Genomic DNA, 27549 nt, shown 5'->3' on the forward strand with positions numbered 1-27549 from the left:
GTGTGCACTCTCAGAAAGGTAGAAGTGAATATTCCAAACAAAACTTCAGGCAGCTTCCTCACTCTTCCTTTCCTTTGTTATCTGGTCAAAGTAAAGCATTCAAATAATCTCCTTCCAGCAGGAAATCAATTCTGCATGAGAAGTTACCATAAATGCACCCCTGTCTCAAGATTTTAAAGTTTTACTATTTAAGTTAGATATATAGGCCATATTGAAAATTGTTAATTATATTTGGGACTATAAAAGGTTATAATAAGTCTTTCTGGTTGGATTACGAGCTGATGTTAATTTTTTTTAAATGTCATTAATGGCAGGAGGATGCTCTTTATTAATAGTATGAAAGTCTTAATTGCTGGCACGCTATGTAGCTTGTGAGTTGTTACTCTGTGCCAAGTATGGTCCTTGGGTCACAGAGTAACTGCCAATTACTTTTTCCTGAGCTTCCAATATTTTAAAATTTCTTTTGTAATAATGACTGGAAGGTTATAAATAAATGGCTTCTTGAGAATATTGCTGGTTTTTGTAGTTAATGGCAGTGTCTATGTGAATGTACCTGTGTCCGATGAGAAGAAAAAGTTCAGTTTAGCAGATTTATTCCTGCTCTTCTAATAAAATTGCCCTGGGGTATAGTAAATACCCCTGTGTTAAGCTGGCTCTGATGGCACAGCCTAGAACTAGGTATCTTAAATTAAGTACAACAGTGGTTTGACCAGCTTTTCATAGGATTTTCCAAATCTGAGAACATTTAAGTCTGCTAAGAAAGTGTAACATCAGGTCATCTTTTTATTCTGAATGTTAAAACTTTCCAACTGTGGAAAAACATAACTTTCAGTTTAGTCTGCACTGAAAACTGGATCATTGGATGTATGAATAGTTATTAAAGGATACTGAGCAGGGACCTAACCCGTGGATTTAATTATCCTTCAATTCCATTACAAGTATGTCTGATATATTCATGATTCTGGTTTAGCAAACCTTTGGTCTATCTTTATAAGCTCCCTGGACTTCTCTGCAAAACTTGAGCCTTTCTAGAATAATTATGCTTTATATTTTTTTCTTTATAGAACTGGAATAGTGATTTTACAACTGTAAGCATAATATCCTTGTATAGAACGTCCTCTCAAATTTCTTTTTATTGCAGCTAGTGAATCTGCAAATGAAAATCTCCCTCTTTGGTACTATGTTGTATTATTATTACCTTTTGTTGTAGATAGAAATTGAAAGGGACACAAATTGTATATAAATATAATTTATTTCTTGTGCTATCAGTAATCATTTCAAATTAGAAATTAAATGAATAAGGTGATAATGCAAGGATTCTGGAGCCAAGTGAATATAGGTTCATGTTTTGGCTCCACTACTTCTTAGCATTTGATCCAAAGAAATGTATTTAAACTGTGTCAGTTTAGATGATACAACTGTTGATGAAAAGACCTATCTTTTAAGGTACCTACCTTAAAGGACATATATAATTATAATAGCTATTAAGAAATAATTTATTTTTTATTCTGATGATTCTAAGTACATTTCCATAATATTAAGAGGTACCATGAAATTATCCAAAAATACCAAAAATTAATTAAATAATTACAAAACGAGAGAGAAGAGTGCACAGAGATACGGTTATAACCCAAACACCAATACTGGTGTGCCTCGCGTAATTCATCCATTGCTGTCCTTTTCAATAATAATAACAGCAGTATAATTTTAATTATTTACTTTTTTATATGGTTGGGGAATAATTTAAAACTGTATTTTTGAGAGAATTTGATGGAATCACGGACATTTTTCAGGTGAAGGACTATGTAAGGCAAACAGAGTGTATTTGCTTTTCATTTTTTATCTTTCTGAGCTGCCTGCATTTTCGGGCCATGCCCGTGTGATACTCTAGAAAGTGCCAGTGAAATAGTATGGGCAGGGGCGTTGAGGACGTTGCCGGTTTTTTTTTTACTGTTAACTTCGTATTACTGTGTTAAAAGTATTTTTAAAAGTGAAAATTAATCAAAAGACCTAGAAATCAGATTCTAATACTCATTATCTCCAATTCTCAAACTACACGAACAAGGTAACACAAATAAGATGCAGGGGAGAAGGATAATATCTATTAACAGAAACATATTAGTTCACTCCTGTTCTTCAGGACCAAAACACCAAATACAGTAGTAAAATGAGGTTTAGGAATATATAAATATAGGAGTTAAGCGGTCTTACATTTTATTGTCTGTCCTTCATTGTTTTTCAAACATGTAGCAAAAGTCACCATCAGAGTCATTCATTGGCCGAGAGAAGAGGTCTAATTCTCAGTCATACATTGGTCGGCCAATTCAGCTGGACAAGATTTTGATGTCTAAAGTTAAAGTACCGCACACCTTCGTCATCCACTCCTACACCCGGCCCACGGTGTGCCAGTACTGCAAGAAGCTTCTCAAGGGGCTTTTCAGGCAGGGCTTGCAGTGCAAAGGTAAGGACAATTCTGTCACCACGTAATGTCACCAGCCCAGCTTTCACCCTGAAATTAATCCTCACCCATCTGAAATTACTGTGTTTTCTTTTCTTTTCTTTTTTTGCACCTTATCTTTCTAATGAATTCTTGGGTTTTGTTTTGTTTTAAAATCATCGAGGCTAGATTGCAGATTCAACTGTCATAAACGCTGTGCACCAAAAGTTCCAAACAACTGCCTCGGCGAAGTGACCATTAACGGAGGTGGGTGAAAGATCAGTGCATGTCTGTGCTTCTCCCCTGCTGGAGAGGGTGGTGATTGTGATTTGGCAGGATTTCTTTAGCCTTGTTTTTCTCCCCCTTGGTTGAGATACCTCAGACCCAGCCCAAAGCGACCTATGGCCAGAGTCTGTTTTACTTCACTGTAGAAAAGCATCCACTGAGTTTTGGTGAAAACACACACAATCTTTCCCGATCTTTACCAAGTAAACAGCTACTAGAAATATGGAAGTTGTTAGGATGCCTACAAGTTGTAGCTCTCTGTCTCATTTCCTCTGTAATTATTCCAAACGTCTTTAATAATAAAAAGAATTTTAAGTTGGCCAATTAAAAAATTCAGTTTGTCTTAATATTTGGGACTATTCCCTTGGGAAAACTCTTAACTGCATAAATTAACTTAAGAAACTCCTAAGAAAAATGCCATAAACTAAGGGAACTTCTTTCTTTCTCTCCCCAGATAATATAGTGGGTTCCTACCAAAATATTTCACATAGAATTCCAGGCTTCTTCCATGTATGGTGGACTGCTTTATACCTTCAATCTGGTACCAGTTATCTAATTGATCTGGAAAGAAAAATGGCCATAGAAGTCCAGGGAAACAAATTACATATTTATGTTATTAGAAGGCTGAAGTACAAATGATTGTTTTTCTAGAACATTCATTTCCAGAAGAAATACGCAGTAGAACCTCTGTAAGTTGACCACCCATGGGACTGTAACAAACTGGTCAACATATGAGGTGTTCAACATAGGAACTAGGTCTACAGTACTGATAGGTATGTGTGGGGCGTGTCTGGTCTATGAAGATTCGGTCCACTTAGGGAGTGGTCAGTGTAGGGAGGTGGTCAACTATGGAGGTCCTACTGTAATTGTAGGATGTACCTACAATTCAGACCAGTCCTATACATGGAAAAAAAATCTTCCACAAGACATGATATATAATAGGACATTAGGCCTAATCCAACACATAGTAATAATAAGAACTTGTACTAAAGAAAAAATAATAGAACTATGGGCAATCCAACACATGGTAATAAAAAGAACTTGTACTGGGCGGCGCCTGTGGCTCAGTGAGCAGGGCGCCGGCCCCATATACCGAGGGTGGTGGGTTCAAACCCAGCCCCGGCCAAACTGCAACAAAAAAATAGCCGGGCGTTGTGGCGGGCGCCTGTAGTCCCAGCTATTCGGGAGGCTGAGGCAGGAGAATCGCCTAAGCCCAGGAGTTGGAGGTTGCTGTGAGCTGTGTGATGCCACGGCACTCTACCGAGGGCAATAAAGTGAAACTCTGTCTCTACAAAAAAAAAAAAAAAAAAGAACTTGTACTAAAGAAAAAATAATAGAACCATGCGCAAAGGCCACACTTTCTACCTCTTGGTGTAGAGTGGACGCAACTTGGCAAGCTATAGAGGGTAAATTAATATTGTGTGTTACAATCTAAGTGGTCAACATACAACTTACAGAGGTGGTCAATATATAGAGGTCAGTTCCAATCAGTACATGTAATGTATGTCTGGTCCACGGCAATTAGGTCAACTGATGGAGGTGGTTAGTGTAGGGAGGTGGTCAACCACGGAGGTTCTACTGTAGATTGTCCCTAGAAGAAAAAGAAAGGAGAGCTCTTCAGAAAAACATTCTATCATAATACTGGTTTCTGTCTCAGAGATTCATTAACTAGTTACTGGTTTCTGACTCAGAGATTCATGAAGTAGTTATCAAATTGAGAGCTTGGTAATCTTCCCACTTTCTGTGGCACGTGATGTTGACTGTGTTCAGGACCAGAACATGTCGGTGTATACTTGATAACTGTAACTGAGGGGAAACAGGGAGGTTTGGGGTGTTGTTGATTGTTCTAAAATTACATTTTCTCATATAGTCAGAAAAATCTAGTAAAAAGTGAATTTTCCAAGCTTGGCAGGCTAGGATCTGTGATCAGTCCATTTTCTATTATAATTTTAAAATGAGGGCTTTGCATTAGTAATTACACTTTTTTTTTGCCTTACCATCACTACATAATGACAGGCTTCAGCATTACTTCAAATATCAAATGTCTTGGGTATTTAAAAATCTATAGGTGTGTAAACTATTTAATATACTAGAATCCATTATTTATAAGTTACTGTTCCAGTAAGAATCAATGACCATGAATCTTCTTCCACGTGAAAGTTGTCTTCATCCTCTTACATATTTCTTTTTCTCACTAAGGCTTTGCTCCTAAAATAGGGTCAGGTCCCTGGTCACGTGTGCCTAGTATCCTTTTACCTCTTACATTTTGCTTTTGTCTGAGCCTTGGCTTCTTCCCAAGGCTTTTCATGGTTTAAGCCTTAGGTGTATGAAAAACAAGCATCTACCTATAAAATCACATACTCAAACTTTCGTAAATTCAGATACTTATGAAGTGAAATAAAAAGGGCAAGTGAAAGAAAAGATACATTCTTTACAGGGGTGCTATTTTTTTAGGGCTTCCAGTTGATTTTCTCTGGATTGCATAACTTTCTCTAAGCCTTGGCTTCAGGACTTCCAATTCAACTTCATGGGTTAAAATAATTTTCCAGATTTGCTGAGCCCTGGGGCAGAGTCAGATGTGGTCATGGAAGAAGGGAGTGATGACAATGACAGTGAAAGGAACAGTGGGCTCATGGATGACATGGAAGAGGCAATGGTTCAGGATGCGGAGATGGTGATGGCAGAGTGCCAGAACGATGGTGGGGAAATGCAGGATCCAGACCCGGACCACGAGGACACCAACAGGACCATCAGGTGAGAGCAGCACTCCCAGCCTCCGTCAAACAGTGGAACCCAAGTGGTATTTCTCCTTTAAAGCTGTTTGATGTTTTAATCTACTATAAATGAAATCTAAAGTGTGCATTTAATATTTTATGAGCAAGTTATGTACTGCAGATGAGAGCCTTTGAAGTTAAGAGGTCTGTATTCTCTGGGAAAAGTATAGTTTGCATCCTTTCCTGGCATTGCCTTATCTGTTGACCCATTTTCATTGCATGACAGGGAGACTCATATTTGCCATCTACAAGCTTGCTCTGAAATAAATATGTATTCATAGCTCATTACATGGAACTACAAAAATCAGAGATCAACCTCAGCAAGCACCATCTGTTACAAATATAGTAGAATCTCTGTAAGTTAACCACCCAAGGGACTGTAACAAACTGATCAACATATGGAGGTGGTCAACATAAGGGACTAGGCCTGTTGCACTGATACGTACATGTGGTGCGTGTCCAGTCTATGAAAACTAGGTCAACTTGAATGGTCAATGTAGGGAGGTGATCAACTTTGGAGGTTCTACTGTGTCTGTCTACACTTCACTGTTCTTGATTTTATTTTAATAGTACATATAATTTTATATCTATTATCCATTTATTTAAATATTTAATATACTTTCACTACTAAATAATACGTTAGGAGTTGGCATAATGAGGCCATCAGACCCAATTGGACTGCTACCTGTTTTGGGAAGTTGTACTAGAACATTTTACGAGTGCCATATTTAATGACAAACTGGAATTGTTCATTAAAGTAGAACCATGAATTTTTTTTCCCCATTTAATGACAATAAACATTTTTAAAATACTGGAAAATATTACTCTTATGATCCAGCTATCTTTGAAGATATACATTTATTTAGTACCAAAAATTTTGCATGAAGGGAAGTTCTTGAATATATGCAGGGTACAGGGCGGGAGGGGATGGTGCGTGTCCAGGAGGGACAAAAGAAGAGAGGAAGAGACAGATAAAAACTGGCAAAGGGGGAGAGGGGCGGGGAGAAAGAGAGAAAGATGCGTATAACTACGTGAACAATAGTTACATGAAAGACAGTTCAAAACAGAAGATTCTAATTTTTAGGAATTTATGTAAAGGTTAAGTTAAAATTCATGTGAAATAATATCAATAAATGATTGATATTGTGCCTGTAACATATAATGAAACAGCAAATAAGATTTCATGTGTGATTCAAAATACTGTTACCCCATACACTAAGACAGTAATCTACCTGATGTTTACCTGAAAACTGAACACCATGTAGTTTAACCTAAAAACACAGGCGTTTTTTTTTTTTTTTTTTTTTTTTTTTTTTTTTTTGTAGAGACAGAGTCTCACTTTATGGCCCTCGGTAGAGTGCCGTGGCCTCACACAGCTCACAGCAACCTCCAACTCCTGGGCTTAAACGATTCTCTTGCCTCAGCCTCCCGAGTAGCTGGGACCACAGGCGCCTGCCACAACGCCCGGCTATTTTTTGGTTGCAGTTTGGCCGGGGCTGGGTTTGAACCCACCACCCTCGGTATATGGGGCCGGCGCCCTACCGACTGAGCCACAGGCGCCGCCCAACACAGGCGTTTTTTTACCTAGCCTAGAGATTTTTAAAAGTGTACAAATAAAGTGTCTGTAACTCTTCAGAGTAACGCACTTTCTGAGCCGTGTGCTCTGACAATACATTTCACTAAAATGGGATGTGAATTTTTTCACTTTTACTTTTGAAATAGCTGAAATAAGATTTTATGCATGAAAAGATCTATACCTGAAAACATTTCTCTCCTAAAATATTTTGACTTTTCAAGTCCATCAACAAGCAACAATATCCCACTCATGAGGGTCGTGCAGTCCGTCAAACACACGAAGAGGAAAAGCAGCACGGTGATGAAAGAGGGGTGGATGGTCCACTACACCAGCAAGGACCCCCTGGTAAGAGGCGGGGTGGGCAGTGTGCTCTCGCCTTGCTAGATTTCAATCAGAGGCATTGCCAAGGCCTTGTGGGGACTGTGAGGTGCCCAGTTCCGGGAGCGAGGCTTGGCTCAGGCATGGTGGTGGAACACACACAGCACACAGTCTTGGGGTGTCTGGTGTAGAGGAGCAAGCAATGGGGTCAGGACAAAATGTAGAGAGCAGTTTTAGGCAAATGAAATCATTTGCCTCGAGTACTCGAGATGATCCCCAAACAAGTTGAATGCCCCCCTGTCATCTCAGGCAGGCGTGAGAGCCTCAGCGTGTGCTTCCCAGTGTTCCTCGGTTATTTAGAGTTTTCGAAGAAACTACCTTTTTTAGGGTGAGAAAAAGCAGTGATAACTATTGTGTACATTGTAAATCCTTAATTAGGTGGTTGCCTAAAAACTGACCCATTCAGGAATGTGGCTGTAGTGATCCTTTATTTGAATCTGTTCATTTCTCCAGACTTTCTTAATATGGTAGTTGATGAAAGAGGATGGCTATATATGTAAGAGAAAAACTGGATTCATATTTCAAAGTTAAGTGAATTAACAGTTGGTGATCATCTCATTTCTCGGTTACTGGAAGTCCTTTCCCCATTTCCTCTTATCTATAGGATCTCTGCCATCTCTTTAGATTAATAGGCACTTATAACTTCATTCATCTATCTATAATCAAAACCTTCTCTGCTAGAGAGAAAAGACTTACATGTCAAATTGTAGGACTTAACACCACCTAGGCCTTCCCAGATATGCTGTAAAAAATATAAAGTAAATTTAATATGCTTCATCTAAGAAAGTTATGGAAGAGACCAAGAATAATAGGGCTTTGGGCCTAAAAAGATCAAGATCACACACACACACTCACCTCCTAGAATCATGAGAGATAGACCTAGAATGAAGAGCCTGACCACCACGTTGGATCAGTAGTGAGCTAGAGAGAAGGCAGAGTCAGTGGTCCAATGCCCATTCCTCTGACTTTAAGTTGATGCCCCGAAGTTTTCTTCATCCAAGAAAATATTTTTTAGTTCTATTGTAACACTGAGAATTCTTCCATCTCCAGTGGAAGCCAGAAAACCTGGCTGGATCAGCATGGCATTTCTTATGCCCTAAAATAATGAGCACATATAATATAAACATGGTATCTCCTAGTAAGTCTTGTCTTATTGTGGACTACAGGTTCACCTTGAATTCTTCAAGCAGTCAAATAATTTTTAAAAAGGCATTTTCTACCTATTTGCTAAGTACCAGGCACTCTGGTGGGTGCTGAAACATCTTGTCCTTTGTTACTCATATTTGCCAAGTACTTATGTGATACTGAGTGTATACAGAGTCTAAAATTGAGTATCAGTCTACCTGGTCCAAAGCCCATCCACTTCCCACCAACAAATCCTATGTCCTCAATGGTAAAATGTATTGTTTTAATCAATCCTGGGTATTTTTAAAAGAGTCTGAATCTAACTTCTGTTACAGCGGAAACGGCATTACTGGAGACTGGACAGCAAGTGTATCACCCTCTTTCAAAATGACACAGGGAGCAGGTACTACAAGGTGAGGTTGATCTTTCTCTGCAGGCTGCTGCCCCCTCTTGCTTCCCCATGACAGTGTACAGTATCAAAAATACAAAACACATCCAACAGAAATGACTGCTTTTGTGCTTCATCCAAGAGATTTTTTTTTTCCTTCTCTACGGCTTACAAATTTCTTTGGAATCAGGTTGTAACCCCTTGATTCATCTGAGAATTTCACACTTCCCTGGGGAACGCTTCTGGTCCCATAAGACGGTGGGGAGGGGCAGAGAGGAAATGATTAATTAACTGTTTTAGCAGAGATGTGTGATTTAATGAGAAAATTCACAGTCACAGAAAATCAGCTAAAAGTAAATTCATGAGCTCCACAGCACCCAGCACATGGCTGAGGGTTAAGAAACATTGTATGCTTTCTGCATGCTTGCCAACATTCACAAGGAACACTTTCCTCTAGAGAAAAATTGGGCTGCAATTTTTATTCTGTCCCTCTACATTAAATAATACAGACATGGTATAATATATCACCCAGGAAAATGCAATTCCAAAAAAGTTCATAGTGAAAACAGGAGATACTTTTTCGAAATGAATGCAGTTTAGGCCTAATTGATCTGATTTGCCATTTCTGGGACACTACTCAGCTGTCACAGAAAAAGAAAGCCTCATTACTTTTAAACTTAAAATTTTTGTTTTAAAAGTTATTATTTCCTAGTCCATCCTTCATAGAAGACAATGCAGTGATTAATTTTTTAATATCAAAACTGTCCTGAAAACAACTACTTACTTTTAAAACCAATCTCTGGTTTTCTCTTAAACTATTCACTTGGTAGTAATAACATGTACTGAATCAAATTATATAATTCCTTTTAATTTCTTAAAGAAGAGCTAAAATTCAATAGCAGCCATATCTACTTCAATACATTTCAAAAAGTGTTATTTTACCTCACTTTTATTGAAGTTATCATTTATTTCCTAAGTCTTGAATTTTGATGAAAATTCAAAATCATTACTCTTAATCAGGCGTCCTCAAACTTTTTAAATGGGGGGCCAGTTTACTGTCCCTCAGACCGTTGGAGGACCGGACTATAGTTTAAAAAAAAAAACTATGAACAAATTCCTAAGCACACTGCACATATCATATTTTGAAGTAAAAAAACAGAACGGGAACAAATACAATCACACTGCCTCACGTGGCCCGCGGGCCACAGTTCAAAGACCCCTGCTCTTAATCATACTCATTTCTGCTGCATAAACATACTGAAAAAAGTCACCTATGTTTTCTAAAGGAAGGAAAGGATAAAATTTTCCATAGTAAAAGTATTTTTTAATTTTGTTTAGTAGCATTCTTCATTTTATAGTTTAAAAACTATTTTGTGTAAGTGATAGCTATTTGTAATGTTATTACTTACACATTCCTGGCATGAATTTTATTTACAAGTTATATACTTTTCAGAAACTACATTTACACTCTCTCTTCCACAGGAAATACCTTTATCAGAAATTTTATCTCTGGAACCAGCAAAAACTTCTGCTTTAATTCCTAATGGGGCTAATCCTCACTGTTTTGAAATCACTACAGCAAATGTAGTGTATTATGTGGGAGAGATTGTGGTCAACCCTTCCAGCCCACTACCAAATAACAGTGTCCTCACCAGTGGTGTTGGCGCAGATGTGGCCCGGATGTGGGAGATGGCCATCCAGCACGCCCTCATGCCTGTCATCCCCAAGGGCTCGTCTGTGGGCCCAGGAACCAGCTCGCACAGTGAGTCTGCCAGGTTTCTAACTAGAACAAAGCTCACTCACCTGCCTGCCGTGGCTTAGAAAACATCGCCCCTGCCTTTCCCTAGAACAGAAGGAAGAAAGGCCGCTGGGAGATGATTTAGCATCCTAAGGGTCTCCAAAGACACGATGCTGCACATCCTAAGATATTTCATGTGTTAAATTATCCTATTTTATTGTTTCTTTATATTACATTTTTAACAAACTTAGATAAACCCTGTATAATAGGCAATTACAGACCTCTATAGCTATTGACGATAAAAGAAGTAATCTAGTCAACTTGAGCTTAACATGGAATACCAGAGTCCTGCTACTTGGAAGTCTGAATTAATGTTTTCCCAAAACCACTTCCCCTGGTGTTCTATGTGGAGTATTTGATGTGCAGAGTACATGGTAACTCTTAATTATTATTTCACCCCTGAACAAAATCTCTGTTCATTAGTAGAATGAGATAGAGTTGCCAGAATGTAACCAGGATCAAGTGTCATGGATGGATTTTTAAAAAGAAATTTTAGAGGAATATCTGTATAAAAATGTGATTTTAAAGTCTATAATGTTTATTAGAATGAAACTTATGAATTAACCTTGTCTATGTGATAGTGTGTTATCTGTTGGTCTATTGCAATTTTTTTATTTGCCTTTGTAATCAACAGGCATATTATTAGACTATATAGACACATTTTGGTATTAAGCATTTGCATGAGATCACTATTTTAATATTTAAAACAATCCCAACAGGTAGATGTTAACGATTTGCCTATTTTACAGGTGAGGAAATCATTCTCTCTAGTGTTTTTCGACCCTTTTTTATCTCACAGTACACTTGAACCTATAGTTAAACTTCCGCAAAAAAATTAAAAAGAGGAAAAAAAGAATATACTTACTATGCGTTGAACTTCTTTCAAAAAAAAATTAATTAATGATCTTTAAACTTTCTTGCAGTCCACCTAAGATCCTCTCACAGCACACCAGTGTGCCACGGCACACCGGTTGGAAATCTCTGCTCTAGAGAGAGATTATGTTGTCTAAGCTTACACCAGGGCTGCAAAGTAACCAACCCAGTATTTGAATCCAAGTCCCCTTGACTTCAAACTCTAAACTGACAAAATATAATTTTTCAAAGCAAGTACAGAGTGAATCTATAATTTTAAATAGAAAGACATATTCTAATAGACATTTTTGCGGAAAAATCTAATTGCTATGATTTATTTAAAACCAGCCCTACACGATGATTTATAGGCGTGCATTTACTTGTTTTGCTATTTACTCTTTTACTGACTTCTTCTTATGTGTATATCTTTAACATGCATTTCCAGGAGATATTTCTGTGAGTATTTCAGTATCAAATTGCCAGATTCAAGAAAATGTGGTAAGTATGTACCTACTAATAATAAATCTTAGTTTTATGATTATTGGAAAATAAGACATTCAGAAAATGAACTTTTTATTTATCCAGCATTTTAACTTTTCAGTATTTTCTAGAAAATATAATAGGATCTATTTGGATATTTTTGCCATAGTATTTCAAAAATAATAGATTATATTGATTTGTTTAGTGATTTTTTCCCCTATAATCTATTCTGTAATGTAGGGCCAAATATCTGTTCATCTCAGGGAATCATAATAAGATGCCTGATTTTTCACATTTGCCCCTCTTCTCTGGAATTTCAGTGGTTGATATCACACAGTAAAATATTAAGAAATTCCTTGATTTGCGTGAGTAGCTTAAGCACACCATTGTTGTCAGTCCTTAGTTGCTACTGGGAGTGCTGTCATATGACCAGCAGCTGCAGATGCTCTTACAGCCACTTGTACCTGTCCAGGAGACTTAAGAGAGTTGCCTAAATCAGAGTTCTTGGGTCCACATTCTAGCAGCCCTAGTTTTTTCTGCCATATAACTGCGTACTTTCAGCTGTTTTGAAAATTATAGAACAGACATATTATGAAACGTGTTACCTTCTTCATACGCTTGCCTTTGTGTCTTCATGGCAAGTAGCCCAAAAGTAATAAGGCCTTTTCTGTCTCATCCTTGTGATCCAGACCTTTCGCTCTCTTTTGTATTTCATAGCCTAACTTACACTTTTTAAAAAGTGTTTTTGAAAAATAAACGTCATGGATTTCTCTTCCTCACTACTTTATCTTTACTATCTTTTGCTTGAGTGGCATAACGTAAACAGAAAACCAAAAATGAATTAGAATTAGGCAGACTTCACAGTGAAGGTTAGGTAAATTATTGTGCTAACAATCATGAGATTCCTAAAGCAGGTTCCTATTGTATATACTGGAATCGTATTGATATCTCTTCTTATCTCCAAATAGCCTTGAACTTACCCTATGTGTACTCTTAGGGAATCACAGGATGGAGACAACTTGTAGTTGTTTTCTAGGGGGAAGACTAAAAAAAGAATAGGGATGTATAAGATATACAAAGAAGAGGATTTGATATAAAAGGAGTTTTAAAAAATAAAGTCAGCATGTAAGAGTAAAGACTAGGCAGAAAATACCATGGGATATAAAAGGAGAGTAGAGAAGTATTACACTGTATCTTCACAATCATGGTCATCAAACCACAGACTATGAACATACATATCATCTATCATATGCTATAACATATGTATCAACTGCAGAGTGATAGAAATGGAGAAGTCTAGCGAGCTCCCAGATGAAAATTTCACAAGGGGGTGTCATTTCTTCTGCAGTCTTGCAGGTCACGCTCAGTGCTTGGGCCCCCTCTCCCTGCAGCCGAGGTTCACCTGCACGTGGTGGCTAAGGAGGGAGCAGCTACTCCCTTCTAGCCATGCAGGTGGAAGTAGTTGGAATCAGCACTCAGAGATATGTGACTGGGAACCATGATTATTCGATGAAATTTCTAAATAGTCATCTCAATAAGTAAATCCCTCTCTGAATGCTGGTAGTAAATGACACTGTATGGTTTCCAGTCTTATTTCTCTCTATTAAAACATGTGAGAAAGGCCATTAAAAACCTCTGCCACTTAAAATCAGAACAGTTTTCAAAATATTACAATATGAAACTAATTAAACAGTATATTTTGAATAGTAGTCATGTTGTAAGTGTCATCTAGCATCTCAACTTATTTTTACATGTTTAATAATATTTATATTATATTTAATAAAATTATATTATGTATTATTAGGACTAATTCTATTCCCCATCATGTTTTTCATTATACTTGCACCTCTAGGATATCAGCACAGTATATCAGATTTTTCCTGATGAAGTACTGGGTTCTGGACAGTTTGGAATTGTTTACGGAGGTAGGTTCATTCACTAAGCATCTTTATTAACTTAAAATTGTAACTACTGTATCCACCAAAGTAACATTTCCAGAAAAATTTTTTTTGGAAAAAAAAAAAGAAAAAAAGGAAAAGACAAGACATATATATATATATATATATATATTTTTTTTTTTTTTTTTTTTTTTTTTTTTTTGCAGTTTCTGGCCGGGGCTGGGTTTGAACCCGCCACCTCTGGCATATGGGGCCAGCACCCTACTCCTTTGAGCAACAGGTGCTGCCCAAGACCTATCTATGTTTATATTAATCTATCTATCTATATCTGTGTGTATACTTGGTTTTTTACCTTTTTAAAAATTTCTCTTAAGGTAGTCACTATTAGGAAAATAGTTATATTTCCATTTTGATAGAGAAAGTTTTCTACTCCTAAAAAATTTCTTTTTCCTTAAATATGCACAAACTATGGACAGTACTGAATCAGTTTGGTTTATTTATATAACATACTAGGAGAACAAGGAGTTGTGATGTCTAAAAAAATTGGCTCCTTTTCTTTTCAGCATATTTGATCACAACTACAAGTCCATTCACATTACCAGGTGAAAAAAAAAATCCTTTAACTTTCTAATACCTTTCACAGTGTATTGGGCTCATTAAGGTTCGATTTTTGTTTTTCAATTTTTGAAGTGATATACTAAATTTATTTTTCAAGTCTTTGAGAAACATTCGGGATTAATGTTTTAACTGCCCTATGAAATGACATCATAAGTTTCAGTTCCTTAATATCATCAGTAACGAATTATAATTTCTTGTTGTGAGTTTGGGTGCTCCGAAATAATCACAATGTCTTACTCAATTTTATTTGTTATCATACATTATACTTTTTGCTTTAACACCTAGTAAAGTTCTACTCTATTTTATAAAGTAATTTTGATTCTTATAAGATGATCCAGTGGTTTTTCTTGATGGAAAACCTACCAGTGAGCTAGCAACCATTGTGCTGTTCGTTAGTGCGTAACAGCGTAATAGGGGAAATGAAATGTTGGACAGACTATTGCTTTATGGTATGATAATTGCATGCATAAAATCATGGTAAACAGAGCATGGTAAATATACAGTGGGGGTGAGTCTAGGGTGACAAAGGAGAGCAGAGACCATCAGGTGCCAGATAATTCAGAACATTCAGTGTTGAAGGACCAGGTGCAGGAAGAGGCCTCCACACGAAAACTGAAATGTAAGACCTGACATATATACGCAGAAGTAGATGAGAACAGTCTCAGAAGAGAGTTCAGGTACTGGAGTGACAGAGGAGTAGAGATGCCAGAAGCTGTGGGCTGTGGAGAGCACTTGCAGTCCAATGGGTGAGTTGAAGGAGAGATTGCCTGAGTCAAAGAGGAAGCAGAGACGGTGAGCACAAGGCCACTCGGTAGTGAACAGAAGCCACCGGGATGGAATCAGAAGCAATGACGAGAGAGGGATGTAGGATGAATGAACACTAGTTTTCCTATTATATAACTGCTGGAGAAATGAAATTTTAAATTAGCTTGTATGTGACCCCAAAATTTGAATTATCAGGTGCATTTTCTCTTTGTTTTTTCATTTTCACATTTATTTTCATTTTATATTTTCAGATTCAATCAACACTACTATATTCTGTACCTACTGCAATAGTGTAAAAGTTAAGAGTCTGTGGGGTGTCCCATAGAATCCCTAAAAAGTATTGAACCTGTCAGAATTAAATGGAGTGTAATGTGTGTAAAGAGACTATCATGTGACGATGATGATAACTAACACTTTATGAGTTTGCACAGTTAACCTTGGTACTTTGTACACGTCACATGTCTTCTTCAATTTCACCTTTAAAACAACCCTGCCATTGAAGATGGGCAGCCTAAAAACATTAACTCATCAGAAATATTAATTCACTTGCTCAGAATCACATAGCTAATAAGTGTGAGAGCCAAGACTTTAATTCTTCCCTCTGTATCATATATTAATTTATCAGGACTTGAAAATTATACCTTCTTAAGGGAGCTTTTTTGCTGGTGACATGAATATGTCCTATATCAAGTAGTTCAGTATAAAACTTACGTTTTTATAAGAAAATATCAGACTCTTGATACATATAGCTCTTAATAGCACAGTTCTTCTGTGTGTTAAATTGTGGTAATTTTAAAGTACATATTTGATTTTGAATAATGAAACTACAAAATGAAATCTTTATAGACATAAGTTAATGCTCTTTAGAAATGTTAATTTATTCAGTGGAACATTCATTCCTATAAATGTTCTTGCCAATTTTGGTGTTAATATAAATGATACTTAGTAACATTATACTAATGTTTCTCTTTTTTATTTTAAAGGAAAACATCGTAAAACCGGAAGAGATGTAGCTATTAAAATCATTGACAAATTAAGATTTCCAACAAAACAAGAGAGCCAGCTTCGTAATGAGGTTGCAATTCTACAGGTAATTGTTTGGTTCTCATTTGAGGACTATAAAATCCCCTCTTTACTTCTCCAAAATGAAGGAAAGTTATCCAAATATCTGTGGCATGGATATTTAGCAATGCTTTAAAATAAATTAAATGGCCAATATCTGAGTGGTATCTTTCCAGAGTCTATGTAGCAACTGTTCTTTTTTATGTATTTAATTCTAGGTTTTGCTATATAATTAATATTCATTAAATGAATGTTTCAGCATTTGGTCACAGTGGACATGCTGAGACCATTTATTTTGCATTACAAATGACCTAACTTTCATAAACATGGCCTCTTTGTGCTGTGATAATTACATGAATTGGGTATGTAACTGTCACGATATCAAATACATGAGTAAGACGTGTCTGGGAGTCATACCATCTCGATTTTATTAATTTCCTCTGCCTCTTGCCATAGCTTTTCCTTTGATATTGAGCATGTCACTTAACTCCTGTCATTAATAGCAATCCCTTTTTAAAACCAGAATTTGTTAATAAAAATTGTTCTTGGCTTTGCTTCTCAGCCTTTTGGCTAAGATCAGGTGTGGAAATTGTCCCTGACACATCTTAGGTGTTGAATAAATATTTGTTGAATGTATTAATTGAAATTGAACAGAAATACCAGGCTGTCACATGAGGTGGCCTACACAGTGTCCAGCCAGGGAGCAAAAGGCTGGACTGCATTTGCTATGAGTGGTTAATGGGTTGGTTAGTTAAAGAGATTATGTGTGGTTTTCTCTGCAAAAACCCTCATTGGTTCATTTATATTTCTTATTAAAAGAATAGCTCATCTTTTCAGACCTGAAAAGAAAAGTGTTAATAAAGGTGGGTCGGGGGTTGGGATTCTGACTCACTAACTATAATATATTTCTGCAAAGTACCATGACAGGGGTCAACTGACAGGAGAAGAAGGTTTTCTTTTGCTAATCTTAAGGAACTACCCCATTCCTCTGGATACAAAAGCAATACCTGGCATTTGGCATCCTCTACCCTGTGGTCCTCTAGCTTATGGAGACTGGAATCGTAGTGTAGTCTTGTACCTGGAGTCTAAGAAGATCTGCCCAGACTCTTCCTCCTCCTGATTCTCCAGAAGGAACCATTTGGGGAAAGTGCCTGAGAAAAAACCCTCCCCAGGCAGCTCTACTAGGTTCTTGTATTAAATTTTGACTTATTTCTGTTTTTGTAAAAAAGCATCTCATCTTATATGAGATTCCAAAGCTGTATAAATATAGAATGTGAGAAAAAGTGGAATTCTGTTTCTTAGATTTCATTTTCTCTATACAACTGAGGTGAAGGCTTTCTAAGATCTGATTCAATCACTGCAAAATTAAGCTCTTTAGATATTTTTGAATAATTGAAGTTAAGGTGTGTGTGAATCTTACGGCATATTATTTATATCTTACTTGTATCATTTAGAGTAGTTCTGTTTTTATTTTCTATAAATATCTCATCATTATCATATTTCAGAAGGTTAATTAATGAAGCTGTTAAACATTTCATAAAATTCCCAAATTACTCCATTTATATTGTTATTTGTAATTATATTTTATTCATGTCAAGAATTAAAGGAGAATTGTTCCATGTTTATTAGGGATATCACAGAAAACTGGCCTTCATAGGGACCTGCAGATACATCTTAGAACACTTAATTCTTCAGTAAATAATGTTGATGTAATATATTTAATGTCATTTAAGTTACCACCACAGACTGTTCGATCAAAATTAATTTTTATTTTCTAACATTACAATACTAAAATGTGTAAAAAGCTGTAGAATGGTGGATATGAATGTAATTCCGATTGATACATTATTGTTTTTTTCATTAACTCTTGGAGCAACTTGTATTTGTATGTAAGGAACAATTCTAGTGCTTCTGTTTATGATGCAATGTGTGAAAATATTTTGGAATTATAAAAGACCTGACTATAGAATATAGGGGAAAAAGTAAATTTTGTAGGCCATATTAAATTTGTCCTCTAGTACTTATCTGCTAAAATTGCCCCTTCTAGTTTGGTTTCTCTCTCCTTCCTATCCAAGTCTTTCTTAATTTACAAACAGAACAAGAGTGACAGCACAAAGTGGTCTTGATTTTCCAGGTTGCCTCTCAGAGCTGCAACCCAACCTCTCCCTTTTTACACCACCACACTTCCAATTTATGCTTTACTCCTCCGTTCATTCCTCGCTCATAAATCCCCTTCTTGTGTTGGGTTCCAGGTCTTTCTTAAATAAAATACATGATCCTTTTTTGCCACACCCTTGATATCTACCACATTGCAGCTATTACCCCCGACCACTTTTTAGTCTTTATCCTACTTGGCTGATCTCAGTCATTCAACAACATCAACCATTTATTCCCTTTCATTTTTAAAAAAATTCTTTTAATTGAGTCATAAACACATAGATCATGTATACATTGATGTATTTATGGGGTACAATGTGCTGATTTTAAATACAATTTAGATGCTTACATCAAATTAGATAATATAGCCTTCACCTCATTTACTTAATTATTGTGAAGACATTTATACTCTATATTTAATAGAATTGACATGTACCCTTGTAATAAGAACCATAGGAATGGTCCCACCATTTACCCTCCTTCCATCAAATCTTCCCCCTCTCCTCCCATCCCCCTTCTCCTGGGCTATAGTTGTGATTTATCTTTCATATGAAAGAATGAGTGATTATAAATTGATTTCATTATAGTACTGAGTACACTGGATATTTTTTCTTCCATTCTTGAGATATTTTACTAAGAAGAATATTTTCCAGCTCCATCCATGTAAACATAAAAGAGGTAAAGTCTCCATCTTTTTTAAGACTGCATAATATTCCATGGTATATATATATATATATATAGAGAGAGAGAGAGAGAGAGAGAGAGAGAGAGAGAGATACACCACAATTTGTTAATCCAATCATGGGTTGATGGGCACTTGGGCTTCCTCAGTGACTTGGCAATTATGAATTGAGTTGCAGTGAACAATCTGGTGCAAATATCTTTATTTTGAATTGATTTTTTGGTCTTTTGGATATATACCCAGTAGAGGAATTGCAGGGTTGAACAGCAGGTCTACTTCTAGATCCCCAAGTATTCTCCAAACTTCTTTCCAAAAGGAACGTATTAGCTTGCATTCCCACCAGTGTTCCCTTTTCTCCATATCCACGCCAATATCTGTAGTTTTGGAATTTTGTGATGTGGGCTAATCTTAGGGGAGTTAGATGATATCTCAAAGTGCATCTTTGAGATATCATCTATCTGATGATTTGCATCTATCTGATGATTAAGGATAATGAGCATTTTTTCAAGTGTCTATAGGCCATGTGCCTGTCTTCTTCAGAGAAAGTCTCTCACCCACAATGAAATGGGATCACTTGTTCTTTTCTTACTGATAAGTTTGAGTTTTCTGTGGATTCTGATTATCAAACCTTTGTCAGAAACAGAACCTGCAAATATCCTCTCCCATTCTGAGGACTGTCTGTTTGCTTTACTTACAATGTTCTTGGCTGTGCAGAAGCTTTTTAGTTTGATCAGATCCCAGTAATGTATTTTGGTGTTGCTTCAATTGCCTCTCTCTTCACTCCTATATTCAACAAATCCTTTTTCTCTTTCTCTGCTAGTTCCTCCAACTATCTTCCTAAACTTCTCCTTCCATTCATCAAAATGCCCTATACAAAATTGGAACTAACTCCTTGCCAGAATGAAGCCATCCATGTGAGAGAGTCATCTGTCATCTCTTGGCAGGCCACTCCCTCATACAACTCATGGAGGCTGATCTTTCCCAGACACTTCACTCAGACTCACATTTCTGTCCTTAGGACATCTCCCTTTTACTCAGAGTCCTACCCTAGACTAACCAGCTATAAACCAAACACATGATGCTAATATCTTTCCCTGTGAGATACTCTCCCACTTTGTCTGTTTTGCCATTATTCTTCCAGTTTCTAAGGCCAGAACTATTTTCATTCAGTTAATTAAAATATTAAGTCATTCAGCAATACCTGTGAACACAGCGTTCCTTTATATAGAGCAATTCTGTGGGCCTCTGGGCCATATAAAAATGAATGAAATCCTTTCAAATATTTATAATCTCTTTGGGCAATCAGATACAAATAGTTACAAGGCAAAATCACTGTGCAGGCATAGTAAAATAAATTACCAATTATGGCTGATTCTAGGACGTTGGAATCAAGGAGAGCTTCAAAAGGAAATACAGCACTGGCTAAATCTTGAAAGATTCATAGGATTTTTTATTATTTTTGCAGAATATTAGGGATTACACATTTTGTTTACATACTTTGTTTTTGAGCAGATTGAGTCAAAGTTATACACATAAGTGTGCCTTTCACACAGATAGTGTGTGCTGTCCCAACAGGTGTGAATTTATCCATCTCCTCCCCACCAGCTTAATTTTCACTAGGATTTACTTTCTCTTAAGTGCACTTATGTGTTGATTATTTGCAATTTGCTATTGAGTATAGGTGTTTGTTTCTCTATTCTTGTGATGTTTCACTCAGAAGAATGATTTCCACTTTCCTCCAGCTTGTCTAAAAAAAAAGAAAAAAACTAGATCACCATTTTTTATGGCTGAGTAGTACTCCATGGTGTGTATATACCATTTTTTATTAATTCATTCATTATTGGTGGGCTCTTGGATTGTTTCACGTCTTTGTGATTGTGAATTGTGCTACTATAAACAATCAAGTGCAGGTGCCCTTTTTATAAAGAGACCTTTTTTTCCTGTGGATATATACCCAGCAGTGGGATTGCTGGATCAAATAGTAGGTCTACTTTAAGTTTCCCGAGGTATCTCCATAGAATTTTTCATAGAGGTTGCACTACTTTGCAGACCCACCAAAGTGAGCCTTTGGGCTAAGTGGCCACCTTGGCAAAACTTTAAATCATTTTAAAAGAGTAACCTTGAGGCCAGGCATAGTGGCTCATGCCTGTAATTCTAGTACTCTGGGGGGCCAAGGTGGGTTGGATTGCTTGAGCTAAGGAGTTCAAGACCCTCCTGAGCAAGAACAAGACCCTGTCTCTACTAAAAATAGAAAAACTAGCCGGGTGTTGTAGTGGGTGCCTGTAGTCCCAAGTGATCCCAAGCAAGAGGATCACTTGAGCCTGAGTTTGAGGATACAATGAGTTAAGATATCACAGTACTCTATGCAGACAACAGAGTGAGACTCTGTCTTTGAAAAAAACAAAGTTATCTTTAAACATTTTTTCCTCATATATCCTCAAAAAACAATTCCTGAAAATTTTGTGCCTGATTGTATATTTTCAAGTTTATATCTAGAACTGTTTAGTCAAAAGTTCTAAGGCACTGAAAATATTGGTATTTGCAAATAAACCTGTCCTATCCATCCATTAAATGTATTTGTTAGAATCAAAAGATTATAGGCATTTGATAACTTTTACCAACCATTTTTAAAAATACATGAATATGCTTTTCTTTAACAATAGAATATTTTACAACATTCTTCATTTTCCCTGAATCTATCCACTTTCCCCACAGAACTGTATTCCAGTGTGATGTGCCTGAAATTCTTTTATCAGTCCCCTTTCATAATTCTTTATAATGAAAATAAGTGTCTATTTTTTTAATTTCTTGAGTAAAACATTTTAAATGTTTTAAATATTCTCTTGGATTAATTTCTTATTACAATATTATTAGTAAAAACTTTATTTGGCAAGATAAATATTCCATAAATTTTTAACTCTGCTTGTATAACATAAAAATACAGTGTTATTGGAAATACATTATTTAATAAGATTTATTTCTTAATTTAGTTCACAAATTGAGTGAATTATTATAAATAATAATTATTATTACTATTATATATTATTGCTTGAATGAGATAGGGTTCAGTAACTATTTTATTTTTTTAATGTAGGAGCTGGATCATAAGCAATTAAAAAAAGAAACTCAGTGATTTATCTTCAGAAACTAATTTTAATCCTCTTTCTGTTTATAACTCCTTCATCAATATTTTTGAAGCATAAAGAGAAACTAAGTTACAAAATAATTGATTTCTAATTAATTAGGGTTATTTACTTCATATCAGCACAGTATTTCAAATTTTCTCATTATTTTTCTATCACAATATTTTATTCCCTGTAACAAAGCACCCTAGTAATATTAGGAATGTGTGATATTCATTTCCTCCTTTTGAAAAGCAATAGAAAAATTATTATGAAAGGAAACTTAGGGACAGAAAACTTTTAGACCATAGGGATATTCTTAGATCGGTATTACAAAAGTATGGACTGTTATGATTAATTCATCCATTTGAATTATAATACACATACTGAGTGCCCATCATGTTCCAGGCTGAAGGGATACAGATTTAAATAAAACAGATTTTCTTAAAACCATCCCTGTGCTCACGTATCTCTTAAAAATGTTTTCTGTGCCCACAAAGTACAGGTATCTTAGTTTGGATGCTGCTGTGGTGAGAAAAGGTGTGCAGTGAGACTAGGAAATGGGTTTAGGGTGTGTCTGTGAAGAGAGAACTTAGACATTATGCCAGCTCAGTTTGACTTTGTTATACTTGGGCAACCACACCATTGCAATGTTTTGAAAAAGAAATTGTTACGATCAAATCAGTGTTGGGGATTACACATTACAGAAAAGAAAGTTTAAAGGTGAGAAAACTTTTTAAGAGGCTATTTGCAGCTAGTAGAGAAACTCAAAATGCCTGTTTTCTCTTTTCTTTCCCAAAGCCATCTTGTGTTTAGCCTTAACATTTCCATTGCCACTAGCTAGAGTAGGCTTTTATTTATTATTAAATCATAGCTGTGTACATTAATGCAATCATGGGGCACCATACACTGGTTTTATAGACCATTTGACGTGTTTTCATCACACTGGTTAACATAGCCTTCCTGGCATTTTCTTAGTTGTTATGTTGAGACATTTACATTCTACAATTAGTAAGTTTTACATGTACCCTTGTAAGGCTTTTAAATTCGTACCTGGAACACTGGAACAGGCGATATTCCCGACAGGTGTGTGTCCTCTCCTCCTCCACCCCCACTCCGTCACCACCCGCCTGACTTCACTTTGCTTCCTCTGTCCTGAAGCACACAACCAGATGAATCTTCAGTGGGCTTCCATCCATCCCTTCCTAGCGAAGTAGTTTTCTTGTTCTTGCTTCATCAAACCCGTGTCCTTTTCCTGGCTCTTAGCATGGTTGTGATCTCTGTGGACCTTGTCTCTTACAATTGACTGTCTTTTATTTCTCCCCAGCACAAATCCTACTCTGAAGGTCATTGTCATTATCACATCATTAACCTCCAACCATTGCTCACATTTTGGTTTTCTTGGACTTAATCATGTTTGATTAATCTTCAAGATTCACCAAATCTCCCTGACTGTCCTGAGCTAATTTCCATATCTCCTGATAATTTATGGTTTCTAGTCTTAGTATAAAATGGTACTTTAATATTTATTAAATACTTCTTATGTAATAATTAGATTTATAACCAATTTGAAAGTCTGGTCAATGCCTTTTTTTTCAACTTCCACAATGCCTAGCACAGTAGCAAAGTCATTTCAGGTCCTGTATTAACATTTGACAACATTTTCTTAAATCACAGACTGTATGTTTCTTTAAATGCTTTCACAGGGACTTTATTATAATACTTTTCATTTAAATAATCATTGCTACTAAATTTTACTCTAATAATGAGATTATATTATTTGATGAGGAAGAAGAGCTATGGAAAAGCCACTCATAGTTTGGGCTTTCTCAAAAGCTGAGCCCTGAAGGAAAAAATTAGGCACTGAGTTCAAAGGAAATCAGAGAAGATGTCAGAGTGACACTTAAAAAGGCAGTAGAACCTTAAGATAGGGAAAGGATTTGGTAACATACAACGCTGTGTTGGTACACGGGCTTAGAAAGAGAATAAAGTGCAGGAAGGAAGTCCAGCAGTCAGGAAGATGAGGAATTCAGGTCATCAAGGCAAATTGTCAAGGTCAATGTCAGCAGGTAGAGGAGACCCTGGGGTAAACAAGTGGCAATAGGCAGTGTCCAGAAATCCAGGCATTATGCCTGCTCAGAGTTGCAAGATCATGGTGAGGAGGCTTTAGTGGCATGCCAGTTAGAACAGGCAGGACCTGGTCTTAAATGGAAGGAAAGGATCCAGGCAGTGTATCATACGTTGTTTAAAGAACATGATTGCTGGACTTAAATTGACTGAGTTCAAATCTTAGGCTTGTTATAAGAGTTCTTCAGAAGGTTGGGCGTGGTGGCTCACACCTGTAATCCTAGGACTTTGGGAGGTCAAGGCGGGTAGATTGCTTGAGCTCACAGTTCCAGACCAGCCTGACCAAGAGCAAGAACAAGAACCAGGTATTGTGGCAGGCACGTGTAGCCCCAGCTACTTGTGAGGCTGAGGCAAGAGAATCACTTGTGCCCAAGAGTTTGAGGTTGCTGTGAGCCTAGACACTGTGGCACTCTATCCAGTTGACAAAGTGAGACTGTGCTCAAAAAAATAAAAGAAATAAATAAAATAAAAAATAAAATAAAATAAAATAAAAGAGTTCTTAAGAACTTCGATAAGATTCTTAAGGTCTCTCGGCTTCAGTTTCCTATCTTGAAAACCTCATAGAGATGTGATGAGAATCAAATATGATAGTTTTATGAACCTCTTAATAGTGCTTGGCATACAGTGAAGGTTCTCACACTATTTTTTTTTTTTTTTTGCATTTTTTTTGGCTGGGGCCAGGTTTAAACCCACCACCTCTGGTATATGGGGCCGGCACCCTACTCTTTTGAGCCACAGGTGCTGCCCCACTTTTTAGATGCTGTTACTGCCACCACTGAGGTGTAAGTCTACCTCCTACAAATAAGTTTAAAAGGCTAGATAACTTGATGTTGAATTCCCTAAATAGCGAACCTAGAGAAACAGAATTTCTCTGGGGTTGAGCTGAACATGCCTTAGCATAATGCCTGGCCCCTGGTAAGCACTCAGTAAATATTTGTTGAATGGATTATGTAACTACCCTGAAGGAACCAGGCAGATACGGATTTGAAGAGCATGATAATAAGAGAATAAAATATTCCTTATCTTCATTCCTTTTTGTCTAAACACCAGGGTAATTTATCTTCATAGAGCAAGAGTAAATATATATAAACAGAAATAAGTGGAAAGATGATAATGAGAATAGAAAAACACAGAATGACATTGCTAAGTGTGGATGGGAAAATGAAGATGTTTGCAAACTGGTGACTTTTCTGTTCAGAAAGAAATCAGTACTATGTGCAAAATAGATACTTTTGATGCATGTAGAGGTTAGTTTAAATCTCTGTTGTTTCACCTTAATGTGTTTATTACATTTCTTCACATATGTCTTTGTATTTTTATGGCACAAAGAATTTTCATGTAATTGTTTCTTTAGGCCAGACCTTTTTTTTTTCTTTTTTTGCAGTTTTTGGCTGGGGCTGGGTTTGCACCCACCACCTCCAGCATATGGGGCTGGCGCCCTACCCCTTTGAGCCATAGGCGCAGCCCTAGGCAAGACATTTTTTGAAGCTCTAAGGTAATCTTCTTGTCTTCTACATGTTCCAAAAAACAAGAAAACTAGTACAACCTGTATGGGAAGTTGTATGGCGATACCTCAAAGAACCTTAAGTACACCTACTGTTTGAGCCAGCAATCCCATTAGTGGGTCTAGGCCCAAAGGAAGAAAGATCATTTTATAAAAAGGAGACCTGCACTCAAGTGTTTATACTAGCACAATTCACAATCGCAAAGATATGGAAACAATCCAAATGCCCACCAATACATGAATAGATTGATAAAAAGTGGTATATACATGCCATGGTGTACTACTCATTCATATTAAAAATAATAGTTATCTGGTATCTTTGGTGACAACCTGGATGGAACTGAAAACCCTTCTTCTAAGTGAAAAATCATTTGGGGTCTAAATGAAATAATATAAAAAGTGTATTTAAGATCAGTATTTCTCAATACCAGTCTTTTGAACTGAAGGGGAAAAAATAGTTTCCCTCATAAGAGAGTTGTGTACTTAATCTAGGTCATGTACATCTTAAAAGTGAACATAGCCTTTCATTTATTAAAGATTCTGAGAATTCCTATAATTATGAACTTGTTTGATTTTCAGAATTGCCACGGAACCCTATACAAATATAAGATACGACCGCAATGGACTGCTTTACACATAATGTCTGTCTCCTACCCTTGCCCAGTAGACCTTGTTCACTCACTCCAGTTCCTATTATATGGCACATGATATATCAACGGATTCTGTGTCTACACAGATAATTTAACATCATTATAGAATGTTATACTTTCTGGAGCGCTGACATCTAAATATAGAAGCTGGGCTACAGTTGTATGATTTGTTAAAAATTACACCTTAAATCAAATGCCAAGACTAAAACTGAACTAATATGTTCGTGCTTCCAGCCAGGTAGATTAAAAGGAAGTAAAAGTTTTCCAGATGTATCTCCATTTCTATGCGTTTGATACCAAACACAAAAAAATCCATATATTTTGATAGATTTCTTAATTTTTATAGATAATTAAGACAGCTTGATATACAGATTTCTTCATTATAACAAGTCATACTTTTAAGTTTTGCCTTTCTCCTAAACACATACCCAGTAATGGAAAGAAGGGAAGCGGGGGTGGGTGGAATGTTTTCTAACACTGATTTTTCAAAAGGGTGTTGATCAGTTCTCTTAATAGAAATACACTCCCAAAAATTACAGTATGAAATTCAGCCTTATACAAGTCTTAATTCCAGTGTTACCTCCATGTATGAGCCCAGATGATGGGCTAATGGCATCTAGATTTTGTAGGCTTTTTCTTTATTTTTTTAAAGAGTATTTTAAGACATTTTTAGAGGCATTTTAAGTTCATAGCAAAATTAGGTAAAAGATACAAACATTTCTGATATGGTCCCTCCTCCTCCACAGGCATAGCCTCCCCCCTTATCAGTGTCCCTTATCACAATAGCACATTTGTTACGATTGATAAACGGATGTTGACATATCATCCTCACCCGAAGTCCATAGTCTACATTATGGTTTACTCTTGGTGC

At 36.5% G+C, this 27549-nt stretch overlaps 1 protein-coding gene across 2 annotated transcripts in view; it reads left to right on the forward strand.

Moving 5' to 3' along the window:
• The window catches only part of PRKD1 (protein kinase D1), a 295125-nt gene that overhangs the window by 234456 nt on the left and 33120 nt on the right, over positions 1–27549 (forward strand). For both annotated transcript variants that reach the window (XM_053595452.1, XM_053595453.1), the window contains 9 exons: positions 2251–2461; positions 2627–2704; positions 5272–5476; positions 7294–7417; positions 8911–8988; positions 10446–10725; positions 12059–12111; positions 13946–14018; positions 16358–16464. In XM_053595452.1, coding sequence (XP_053451427.1) covers positions 2251–2461; positions 2627–2704; positions 5272–5476; positions 7294–7417; positions 8911–8988; positions 10446–10725; positions 12059–12111; positions 13946–14018; positions 16358–16464 — 1209 coding nt within the window. The remainder of the gene's footprint in view (positions 1–2250; positions 2462–2626; positions 2705–5271; positions 5477–7293; positions 7418–8910; positions 8989–10445; positions 10726–12058; positions 12112–13945; positions 14019–16357; positions 16465–27549) is intronic.

This window comes from Nycticebus coucang, chromosome 6, assembly GCF_027406575.1.
Source record: "Nycticebus coucang isolate mNycCou1 chromosome 6, mNycCou1.pri, whole genome shotgun sequence".
Lineage (NCBI taxonomy): Eukaryota > Metazoa > Chordata > Mammalia > Primates > Lorisidae > Nycticebus > Nycticebus coucang.